The 12,367-nt window shown below is 43.0% G+C and overlaps 1 protein-coding gene across 6 annotated transcripts in view; it reads left to right on the top strand.

The window, feature by feature from the left end:
• GCKR (glucokinase regulator) overlaps positions 1-12,367 on the top strand; it is a 32,535-nt gene that overhangs the window by 13,340 nt on the left and 6,828 nt on the right. For all 6 annotated transcript variants that reach the window (XM_072767424.1, XM_072767423.1, XM_072767425.1 and 3 more), the window contains 7 exons: positions 1,089-1,207; positions 1,819-1,917; positions 2,155-2,252; positions 2,593-2,669; positions 3,046-3,142; positions 3,331-3,428; positions 3,519-3,602. In XM_072767424.1, coding sequence (XP_072623525.1) covers positions 1,089-1,207; positions 1,819-1,917; positions 2,155-2,252; positions 2,593-2,669; positions 3,046-3,142; positions 3,331-3,428; positions 3,519-3,602 — 672 coding nt within the window. The remainder of the gene's footprint in view (positions 1-1,088; positions 1,208-1,818; positions 1,918-2,154; positions 2,253-2,592; positions 2,670-3,045; positions 3,143-3,330; positions 3,429-3,518; positions 3,603-12,367) is intronic.

Raw genomic sequence — 12,367 nt, 5'->3', positions numbered from 1 at the left:
AAACTATGAGAGGCGGCTTCCTTCTTCTGCCTTTTTTTTTTTTAATTTAGATTTTATTTCTTTATTCAAGAGAGACACACAGGCAGAGACATAGGCAGAGGGAAAAGCAGGCTCCCTATGGGGAGCCTGATGTAGGACTTGATCCTAGGACCCCGGGATCACAACCTGAGCCAAAGGTAGATGCTCCATCACTGCGCCACCCAGGTGCCCACTCTACCTTTCTAATCCTCTTCAAAATTGGGTGGGCCTTCCAAGCCTCCAATGCTCCTGCACCTTTTTCTCAGGAGTAAGGAGGCACAGCACTAGGGATCCAGCACCATCTCCCCTCACTTTGACTTTACAAGGGCCTGAGCCAAATCCCTGCCCCTGCCCCTCTCTGCCAGTGATGGGCACATATGTGAGGTTCTTGCTCTTCCCTTTGTGAGATGGGAAGGCAGTAGCCCCGGATGACGCATGTGGTTGTATCTTTCACCTCTCAGGCACTCAGTTTTCCTCCTGTCTGCAGTTGTTTACTTTTAATCTCCTTTTCTCAGACACCAGGAACACCGTTTTTATCATTCTTTTTGCAATGATCTCTTTATGCTTGATGTGTCGTGTTACATCCCTGTCTGTTACAATGGCTGCTTCATTGGTCTGCCCAAAGAACATGAAATGTGGTGTTTGGATTGACAAAGCACTATGAAAAAAATGGGGGGTTGGGTGGGGAGAAGGTTCTTGAAAACAAAGCAAAACAAAATCCTCTCCGAAAACACTTCTTTCCTGCTAACTGTGGCTTCCTTCTCAGAGTCCTGAATATACTGTAGAAATGACCAGAGGTGGCCTTTACCCTCTTTTCTTTCAGCTAAGCCTTCAACCCAGCACTCCTCTTAGCACACTGGGCACCGTTCATACTGCCGAATGCAGGCACAGTGGCCTCTAACCAAACTGCATGCCCAGGAGTTACTAACCAGGCTGCATGCCCAGAAATCACTAACCAGACTCCATGCCAGGAGTCACTAACCAGAGAGCATGCCCAGTCGCCACTAACTAGTGAACTCCAGGACCCTCCTTCCTCTCCCAATTCCTTCTGGGTGTCATCACCTCCTCAGCCTGAGGGTCTCAGTGGCTCATCCCGGATGAAAGGTGGAAGCGCTACCAAGATCCTGCTGGAAACCCTGCTACTGGCAGCCCATAAGACAGTGGACCGGGGCATTGCAGCATCTCAGAGGTAGGGAGGAGCTGGACAAGAGATGGTACGGGGATGGTACAGGTTGAGGGATGGCAAGTCCAGATGCAGAGATGAATTAATGGCAGCAAGGCTGATGCCCTCACCTCTCTTCCCGTGGGAAAAGAGCTGGCCGGGGACTCTTACCACACAGTCACTGAGTCTCAATTGGTTCCAGTGGACTCTGGTTTCCTCAGGTCCCACTAATCCCTGAGCCCACCTGGGACATCCAAAACTAACTTAGTTTCAAAAAGTTTTTGACTTGGGGATGCTCCAGGTCATATAGAAAGAGCCCATTCCACTGGGGGGCTTTTCCCCTTACTGGGGTCTTTGGCTGGCTCCCAGATCCCCACTTACCTCCTCATCAAGTCTGATCCCATACTCCTCCTACTGCTCTTTTAATGTCCTTATCCCTCTGTCTGTTCTTTGCATTCTGCTCACCGAAGCCCTTTCTGTCCTCTGTAATGCATTTTGACAGTACTCACTGCACCTCCGTTAGGGACCAGCACAACTTAATTTTAAGGGAATGGTGCCTTCTCCTGAGCAGGGATGGGTACCTAAGTTTTCTGAGGGGGCACTGGGACCACCCTGGGAGCTGGTGACCTTTCTCCCAGGTGCCTTCTGGAAATCCTGCGGACATTTGAGCGGGCTCATCAGGTGACCTATAGTCAAAGCCCTAAGATTGCTGCCCTGATGAAACAAGCCAGCAGCAGGTGGGTGAAAATGTTTTGGAAGGGGGGAGGTGGTGTGGATGGGGAATATCCCCAGAGCAGTGGAGATTCTACCAGATATGTTAGCATGTTGACGGGAACAGATCTGCATGGTGGAGGGTCGTAGCAGGCCTTCTGTTGGTTGACTCCTGTGCTCTGCCATGTGCATCTTTCCCTGATTCCTGGTCTTTTCTCACTGTGATGTCTCCTCCCATGTCCTGATTGCTGCCCCATTCTCAGCCTGGAGAAGAAAGGCCGAGTATACCTGGTTGGCTGGCAGACCCTTGGCATCATTGCCATCATGGATGGAGTGGAGTGCATCCACACGTTTGGTGCTGGTGGGGCCCCAGTCCATACTTTCTTCCTGGTTCCTCCTGATGCAAACCAATTGTTCTGCCTTCCAAACACTTTTCTACTCCCAACCCATGGGGGTTCCTCATTCGCTCTCCATCCTCTTGTATCTGAATAGGCATTTCAGTTAATTGCTCCTTCCTTTGAAACCCTACTCAGGCTTTGGTCCCTGGACTCCCAGCCCTGCTTAGACGTGGCCTCCCATGTTACCTCACCCAACACCCCCTTGCCGCTTTCCTCCAAGCCCCATTAATATCCCCCCAAGCCTAGAACCTTTCTTTTCTATAAAGCCCATCATTCCTCTCTCCCTGTCCTTAAACTTTTCAGATTTCCAAGATGTCCGTGGCTTTCTCATTGGTGATCACAGTGATATGTTTAACCAGAAGGCTGAGCTCATCAACCAGGTGGGAGGATGATGGGACATAGGACAGGTTGTGAAGGTGACTCGTATGCAGAGAGTGGGAGGTAAGGGGAGATGGAGACAGGTTGGGGAGTACAACAGGGCAGACAGTTCAGAAAAAGGAATATGGGTTAGAGGTCAGGAGGCAGCACAGGGAGGGTAGAAGGCTCTGGGTTTGCCCTCTAAAGCTGGCTCTAGTCCAGTGCTCTTCCCTCAACTTGCTGCATCATCTTGGCCAAAACACTTTACTTCCTTGAGCCTCACTTCTTTGATCTATATACAAAACACTGTATGAGAGGTCCTGTGAGGCCCTCTGCAGTCTCCAGGTCTATGTACTAGAGTTTTTCATAGGGGGGGGACTCCCATCTTCGTCTGCACAGGGTCCCCAGTTCTGCTTCTCCCAGGAGGACTTCCTGACTTCCATCTTGCCATCCCTCACGGAAATTGACACAGTGGTCTTCGTTTTTACCCTGGATGGTGAGAGGGAAGACGGGAGCAGGGGGTTGAGCAGCTGGAGGCAATGCAATGACTCAGGGGAACTGTCATTTTTCTGGGTCTTAAGAGAGGGACAGGGGCATGGGTCCTGACTGAATCCCTGAGGGATGGGAAGAAGAGCTGAACAGCCAGCCTTCCAGTTCTGGTGCCCTTCATCCCCTTCCCCCCAGACAACCTCATAGAGGTGCAGACACTGGTGGAGCAGGTGAAAGAGAAGACTGCCAACATCCAGGCCTTGGCACATAGCACTGTGGGGCAGTCCCTGCCGGTGAGTCCAGCCATGAGAAGGGAACCTGGGGTGGTGATTGCAGCAAGGCCTTCCTGGAGATGCTGCTCTTGATTCTCTCTCTCTCTCCAGACCCCTCTGAAGAAGCTCTTCCCTTCTATCATCAGCATCATGTGGCCACTGCTTTTCTTTGAATACGAAGGGAATTTCATCCAGGTATGGAAAATGATTAGGTATTATCTGTGTGAGGGACTCAGAGGAGGAGGGATTCCAGAAATTAGAAAACTCAAGGCTGGAAGGTAGAAAGCTTTGTTGGACTTCCACAAAGCCAGCTGGGCAAATTCTTGTGTTAACCAAGGCAATGGCTCAGTTCTCTCCAGGAATATGCAAAAAAGACAGGCCAGGCCGCCAGTCACCTGACAGATACTCATTTGTTCTTTGTTACAGGTTCATTGTCGATATTTAGTCCTCCTTACTCTGCACTTTACAAATATTTCACTTATAATATTTCTCATAACGGATCTCCTAAGGGATGTAGGTTTTGTCCCCATGTCCTAGATAAGAATGCTGACACTAAGAGATTAAGGGATTGTAATCACAGCCACAAGGCTAAAGCAGGAGTCAGGGCTTGAACCCTGCCCTTGTGACTCTACATCTGTGGTTTATTTCACCGCACAATATAAATTTCAACCATATCCATGAGTTGAGCCAGATTCTTTTATTCAGTCATTGAACAAATATTATTTTTATGCACCTATCCCATGCCAGGTACTATTCCAGGGATAGGGAATATAGTAGGGGATGTTAACCTGTGATCTTTTGAAAAAAGATCTGTATTTTTAAAGAAAATTATAATAGCAATATTTTTATTGTAAACACTCTAGAAAATACAGAAATCAAAAGAAGGAGAAAAGCATCCATAACAACTTTCTTCCAAAAAACCATTTACACAAATTTTGGAGAATGTCCCTCTAGAGTTTTTTATGCATATGTAAATATATTTATAAAAAAATAGGACCATATTTGACATGTGTTTTTTTTAAGATTTTTATATATTTATTCATGAAAGACAGAGAGAGACAGAGAGAGAGAGGCAGAGACATAGGCAGAGGGAGAAGTAGACTCCATGCAGGAGGCCCCAGTGGGACCCAATCCTGGGATCACACCCTGAGCCAAAGGCAAATGCTCAACTGCTGAGCCATCCAGGCATCCCTAACATGTTGTTTTTAACTTGCTTCTCTTCATTGAAAATTATGAACACCTTTCTGTACAAATATATCCACATCATCTTTTTTTTTTAAGATTTATTTATGTATTTGAGAGAGAGCACAAGTAGGGGGAGAGGAAGGGACAGAAGGAGAGGGAGGGGCAGATTCCCAGCTGAACAGGGCACCTGATGCGGGGCTCCCTCCCAGGACCCCACCCCCACCCCCCCGGAAATCATGACCTGAACCAAAGTTAGACACTTAACCAACTGAGCCACCCAGGCACCCCCTTATTATCATTTTTAATGGTAATGTAGTGTCTCCCTGTATGGATGTACCATAATTTGTTTACTCTCACCTCAATTGTTAGATATTGTAGATAGTTTCAATATTGTGGCTTTTATCAAAATACTGCACTGAACATCCTTCTACATGTACTTGACTCTTCCGTGAGGAGAAACCCTGGGATAAACCTCCAAAAGGGGAATCACTGGGTCAAAGGGGGTGTAAAATTTTAAGGCATTTTGATGTAGATTGTCAAAATGACCTTGAAAGGTTTATAAACAAAGTGTAAAATTGCTTGTACCCCCACATCCTTCAAACACTGGGTAACACTGTTCTTTTTCACCTTACTAATCAACAAAGCAAGAGAAGCGAAACTAAACAAAAAGCACTTCACTGTTGTTTTAATTCATATTCTTTTTAAAAAAGATTTTATTTATTTATTCATGAGAGACACAGAGAGAGAGGCAGAGACACAGGCAGAGGGAGAAGAGGCTCCATGTAGGGAGCCTGATGTGGGACTCGATCCCAAGACCCTGGAACCATGACCCGAACCAAAGGCAGATGCTCAACCATTGTTCACCCAGGCGCCCATATTCTTTTTTTAAAAAAAATTTTATTTATTAGAGAGAGAGTGTGCATGTGTGCAGGCGTGAGTGGTAGGAGGGGCAAGGGGGAGGTAGAAGCAGACTCCCCGGAGACCACAGAGCCCAACACAGGCACTTGATCCCAGGACCCTGGGATCATGATCTGGGCCAGAGTCAGCCACTTAACTGACTGAGCCACTCAGGTGTCCCTAATTATTATTTATTTTTTTATTTTTTAATTTTTATTTATTTATGATAGTCACAGAGAGAGAGAGGCAGAGACACAGGCAGAGGGAGAAGCAGGCTCCATGCGGGGAGCTCCACGTGGGATTCGATCCCGGGTCTCCAGGATCGCGCCCTGGGCCAAAGGCAGGCGCCAAACTGCTGCACCACCCAGGGATCCCATGGTGTCCCTAATTAAAATTCCTTTGATGACTATGGAAATTGGCCACTTAAAGACATATTTTGGCCACTGAGTTTTTTTTCTTTATTCTCTCTCTCTCTTTTTTTTTTTTTTTTTTTTAGGTTTTATTTGAGAGAGAGAGAGAGAGAGAGAAAGAGAGAGAGAGAGAGAGAGAATGGGCAAAGGGGAGGAGTACAGGGAGAAGTAGATTCCCTGCTGAGCAGGGAGCTTGATGTGGGACTTGGTCCCAGGACCCTGAGATCATGACTTGAGCTGAAGGTAGATGCTTAAATGCTTAACTGACTGAGCCACCCAGGCACTCCTATTGTATTACTTCTGCATACCTTTTGGGCATATTCCTTGGGGAGTATTTATTTTTTCTTACTAATTTATAAGGAGTGTATATAGCAAGGACAGTAGCCTTTTTTCCTGTTCTATATTTTCCTTCAGTTTATTACTATTTTTTACTTCTACATTTTTGTTGTAGAAACGTTTTATTTACATTTTTCTATAGTCCTATCTATTAATTTTTTTGTGTGTGTGTATGGCTTCTGTCTTTTGCTTGACTCTGGTTTGTATCTTTCTAAGTATATTGCAATTGTTTGAAATAAGAGGCTTGCATTAGTAAATCTTTAGTTGCAGAAATATTGTTGATGTATTCCCACACTTTTTTTTTTTTAAGATTTTATTTATTCATGAGAGACACAGAGAGAGAGGCAGAGACACAGGCAGAGGGAGAAGCAGGCTCCATGCACAGAGCCTGATGTGGGACTCGATCCTGGGTCTCCAAGATCAGGCCCTGGGCCGAAGGCAGGCACCAAATCGCTGAGCCACCCAGGGACCACCCCCCCCCCCCAAAATTTTATTTAAAAAAATTGAACACCAATAAAAAGTAAATTTATTATAAAAATTTTTTTCCACCCTACAGAAAAAATGCAAGAATAGAACAATGAACACCCATATATTTTTCCCTAGATTCATTAATCTTTAACATATTGTCACATCTGCTTCATCCCTCTTTTCCTCTGAATTATTTGAAAGATGCTTGGAGATACAATGACACTTGTCACAAATTACTGTGTCCCCTAAGAGCAAGGACATTTGCCTACATAACCACAATATAACTAACACACTCAGGAAAATGATAGTGAATATGATTACCTAGTATGCAAACCATATTCCAATTTCCCCAATTGTCCTTGTATTATTTTTGTTTCCATTTCCAGGTCCGGGATCCAATCAGAGATAATGTGTTGTACTTAGTTATCAGGTTTCTTTAGTTTCCTTTAATTTAAATGAATTCTTTAGCTGTTTTTTGTGTCTTTTATGACATTGACATTGATAGTAGAGGAGTCTGGACCAATCGTTTTCCAGAATCTGCTTCACCTTGGATTTTCCTGTTTCTTCATTATATTCAGGTGAAGTTTTTTGGCAGGAGTATGCATAGATGAGGTTGTACCTTTGTCAGTACATCACATTAGGAGATGAATAAAGTTCATCCCTTTATTGGTGATGTTCTGTTTGATCACTTACTCAAGGTAGTCAGATTTCTTTCTTTTTAAAAAGATTTTAGTTGTGTGTGTGTGTGTGTGTGTGAGAGAGAGAGAGAGAGAGAGAGAGAGAGAGAGAGAACATGAGTGGTGGGGAGGGGCAGAAGGAGAGGAAGAAGTAGAATCCCAGTTGAGCACAGAGCCAGACTTGGGGCTTGATCCCAGGAGCCCAAGATGCTTAACTGAGCCACTCTGGTATCCCAGTAGTATCAGATTTCTTTGCATCCTATTCCTTAGCGATCTTTCACCCAATGGTTTTAGCATCAATGGATGATTCTTGGTTGAATCAATTTATTACTACAGTGGTTTTTAAATGGTGATTTTCTATTTTTATCCTTCTGTCCACATTTATTAGTTTGTATTCTTCTGTAAAGAAAATCTCTTCCTTCTTTCCCTACCCCATCTACATTTGTTTAGACTCACTATGGACTCATGAATTTTTTGTTATTAAATGTGTTTTAATCCATTCCTGTCATTATTGATTTTATTTTTTTTAATTAATTTTTATTGGTGTTCAATTTACCAACATACAGAAAAACACCCAGTGCTCATCCCGTCAAGTGTCCGCCTCAGTGCCCGTCACCCATTCCCCTCCAACACCCGCCCTCCTCCCCTTCCACCACCCCTAGTTCGTTTCCCAGAGCTAGGAGTCTTTATGTTCTGTCTCCCTTCCTGATATTTCCCAACATTTCTTTTCCCTTCCTTTATATTCCCTTTCACTATTATTCATATTCCCCAAATGAATGAGAACATACACTGTTTGTCCTTCTCTGATTGACTTATTTCACTCAGCATAATACCCTCCAGTTCCATCCACGTTGAAGCAAATGGTGGGTATTTGTCATTTCTAATTGCTGAGTAATATTCCATTGTATACATAAACCACATCTTATTTATCCATTCATCTTTCGATGGACACCGAGGCTCCTTCCACAGTTTGGCTATTGTGGCCATTGCTGCTAGAAACATTGGGGTACAGGTGTCCCGACGTTTCATTGCATCTGAATCTTTGGGGTAAATCCCCAACAGTGCAATTGCTGGGTCGTAGGGCAGGTCTATTTTTAACTCTTTGAGGAACCTCCACACAGTTTTCCAGAGTGGCTGCACCAGTTCACATTCCCACCAACAGTGCAAGAGGGTTCCCTTTTCTCCACATCCTCTCCAACATTTGTTGTTTCCTGCCTTGTTAATTTTCCCCATTCTCACTGGTGTGAGGTGGTATCTCATTGTGGTTTTGATTTGTATTTCCCTGATGGCAAGTGATGCAGAGCATTTTCTCATGTGCATGTTGGCCATGTCCATGTCTTCCTCTGTGAGATTTCTCTTCATGTCTTTTGCCCATTTCATGATTGGATTGTTTGTTTCTTTGGTGTTGAGTTTAATAAGTTCTTTATAGATTTTGGAAACTAGCCCTTTATCTGATATGTCATTTGCAAATATCTTCTCCCATTCTGTAGGTTGTCTTTTAGTTTTGTTGACTGTATCCTTTGCTGTGCAAAAGCTTCTTATCTTGATGAAGTCCCAATAGTTCATTTTTGCTTTTGTTTCTTTTGCCTTTGTGGATGTATCTTGCAAGAAGTTACTGTGGCCAAGTTCAAAAAGGGTGTTGCCTGTGTTCTCTTCTATGATTTTGATGGACTCTTGTCTCACATTTAGATCTCTCATCCATTTTGAGTTTATCTTTGTGTATGGTGAAAGAGAGTGGTCCAGTTTCATTCTTCTGCATGTGGATGTCCAATTTTCCCAACACCATTTATTGAAGAGACTGTCTTTCTTCCAATGGATAGTCTTTCCTCCTTTATCGAATATTAGTTAACCATAAAGTTGAGGGTCCACTTCTGGATTCTCTATTCTGTTCCATTGATCTATGTGTCTGTTTTTGTGCCAGTACCACACTGTCTTGATGACCATAGCTTTGTAGTACAACCTGAAATCTGGCATTGTGATGCCCCCAGCTATGGTTTTCTTTTTTAAAATTCCCCTGGCTATTCGGGGTCTTTTCTGATTCCACACAAATCTTAAAATAATTTGTTCTAACTCTCTGAAGAAAGTCCATGGTGTTTTGATAGGGATTGCATTAAACGTGTAAATTGCCCTGGGTAACATTGACATTTTTACAATATTAATTCTGCCAATCCATGAGCATGGAATATTTTTCCATCTCTTTGTGTCTTCCTCAATTTCTTTCAGAAGTGTTCTATAGTTTTTAGGGTATAGATCTTTTACCTCTTTGGTTAGGTTTATTCCTAGGTATCTTATGCTTTTGGGTGCAATTGTAAATGGGATTGACTCCTTAATTTCTCTTTCTTCAGTCTCATTGTTAGTGTATAGAAATGCCATTGATTTCTGGGCATTGATTTTGTATCCTGCCACGCTACCAAATTGCTGTATGAGTTCTAGCAATCTTGTGGTGGAAGCTTTTGGGTTTTCTATGTAGAGTATCATGTCATCAGCGAAGAGGGAGAGTTTGACTTCTTCTTTGCCAATTTGAATGCCTTTAATGTCTTTTTGTTGTCTGATTGCTGAGGCGAGGACTTCCAGAACTATGTTGAACAGCAGTGGTGAGAGTGGACATCCCTGTCTTGTTCCTGATCTTAGGGGAAAGGCTCCCAGTGCTTCCCCATTGAGAATGATATTTGCTGTGGGCTTTTCATAAATGGCTTTTAAGATGTCGAGGAAAGTTCCCTCTATCCCAACACTCTGAAGGGTTTTGATCAGGAATGGATGCTGTATTTTGTCAAATGCTTTCTCTGCATCTAATGAGAGTATCATATGGTTCTTGGTTTTTCTCTTGCTGATATGATGAATCACATTGATGGTTTTACGACTGTTGAACCAGCCTTGTGTCCCAGGGATAAATCCTACTTGGTCATGGTGAATAATTTTCTTAATGTGTTGTTGGATCCTATTGGCTAGTATCTTGTTGAGAATTTTTGCATCCATGTTCATCAGGGATATTGGTCTGTAATTCTCCTTTTTGGTGGGATCTTTGGTTTCGGAATTAAGGTGATGCTGGCCTCATAGAACGAATTTGGAAGTACTCCATCTCTTTCTATCTTTCCAAACAGCTTTAGTAGAATAGGTATGATTTCTTCTTTAAACGTTTGATAGAATTCCCCTGGGAAGCCATCTGGCCCTGGACTCTTGTGTCTTGGGAGGTTTTTGATGACTGCTTCAATTTCCTCCCTGGTTATTGGCCTGTTCAGGTTTTCTACTTCTTCCTGCTCCAGTTTTGGTAGTTTGTGGCTTTCTAGGAATGCGTCCATTTCTTCTAGATTTCCTAATTTATTGGCATACAGCTGTTCATAATATGTTTTTAAAATCGTTTGTATTTCCTTGGTGTTGGTAGTGATCTCTCCTTTCTCAGTCATGATTTTATTAATTTGAGTCTTCTCTCTCTTCTTTTTAATAAGGTTGGCTAATGGTTTATCTATCTTATTAATTCTTTCAAAGAACCAACTCCTGGTTCTGTTGATCTGTTCCACAGTTCTTTTGGTCTCGATTTCATTTAGTTCTGCTCGAATTTTAATTAGCTGTCTTCTTCTGCTGGGGGTGGGGTCCATTTGTTGCTTTTTCTCTAGTTCCTTTATGTGTAAGGTGAGCTTTTGAATTTGAGTTCTTTCCAGTTTTTGAATGGATGCTTGTATTGCGATGTATTTCCCCCTCAGGACTGCTTTTGCTGCATCCCAAAGATTTTGAACGGTTGTATCTTCATTCTCATTAGTTTCCATGAATCTTTTTAATACTTCCTTAATTTCCTGGTTGACCTTTTCATCTTTTAGCAGGATGGTCCTTAACCTCCACGTGTTTGTGGTCCTTCCGAACTTCTTGTTGTGATTAAGTTCTAATTTCAAGGCATTATGGTCTGAGAATATACAGGGGACTATCCCGATCTTTTGGTATCGGTTCAGACCCGATTTGTGACCCAGTATGTGGTCTATTCTGGAGAAAGTTCCATGTGCATTTGAGAAGAATGTGTATTCGGTTGAGTTTGGATGTAAAGTTCTGTAGATATCTGTGAAATCCATCTGGTCCAGTGTATCATTTAAAGCTCTCGTTTCTTTGGATATGTTGTGCTTAGAAGGCCTATCTAGTATAGAAAGAGCTAGATTGAAGTCACCAAGTATAAGTGTATTATTATTTTTTTAAAATTTATTATTATTATTTATTTATGATAGTCACAGAGAGAGAGAGAGAGGCAGAGACATAGGCAGAGGGAGAAGCAGGCTCCATGCACCGGGAGCCCAATGTGGGATTCGATCCCGGGTCTCCAGGATCGCGCCCTGGGCCAAAGGCAGGCGCCGAACCGCTGCGCCACCCAGGGATCCCCTATAAGTGTATTATTATCAAAGTATTTCTTCAGTTTGGTTATTAATTGGTTTAAATATTTGGCAGCTCCCACATTCGGGGCATATATATTGAGGATTGTTAAGTCCTCTTGTTGGATAGATCCTTTGAGTATGAGATAGTGTCCCTCTTCATCTCTCACTATAGTCTTCGGGGTAAATTTTAATTTATCTGATATAAGGATGGCTACCCCTGCTTTCTTTTGAGGACCATTTGAATGGTAAATGGTTCTCCAACCTTTTATTTTCAGGTTGTAGGTGTCCTTCTGTCTAAAATGAGTCTCTTGTAGACAGAAAATAGATGGGTCCTGCTTTTCTATCCAGTCTGAAACCCTGCGCCTTTTGATGGGGTCGTTAAGCCCATTCACATTCAGAGTTACTATTGACAGATATGAGTTTAGTGTCATCATATCTATTCAGTCCTAGTTTTTGTGGATTGTTCCACTGAACTTCTTCTTAAAGGGGAATTTTAAGAGTGCCCCTTAAAATTTCTTGCAGAGCTGGTTTGGAGGTTACATATTCTTTCAGTTCCTGCCTGTCTTGGAAGCTCTTTATCTCTCCTTCCATTTTGAATGAGAGCCTTGCTGGATAAAGCATTCTTGGTTGCA

This window comes from Vulpes vulpes, chromosome 8 (genome assembly GCF_048418805.1).
Source record: "Vulpes vulpes isolate BD-2025 chromosome 8, VulVul3, whole genome shotgun sequence".
NCBI classification, from domain to species: domain Eukaryota; kingdom Metazoa; phylum Chordata; class Mammalia; order Carnivora; family Canidae; genus Vulpes; species Vulpes vulpes.
This window is presented reverse-complemented; position numbering and strand designations above follow the sequence as displayed.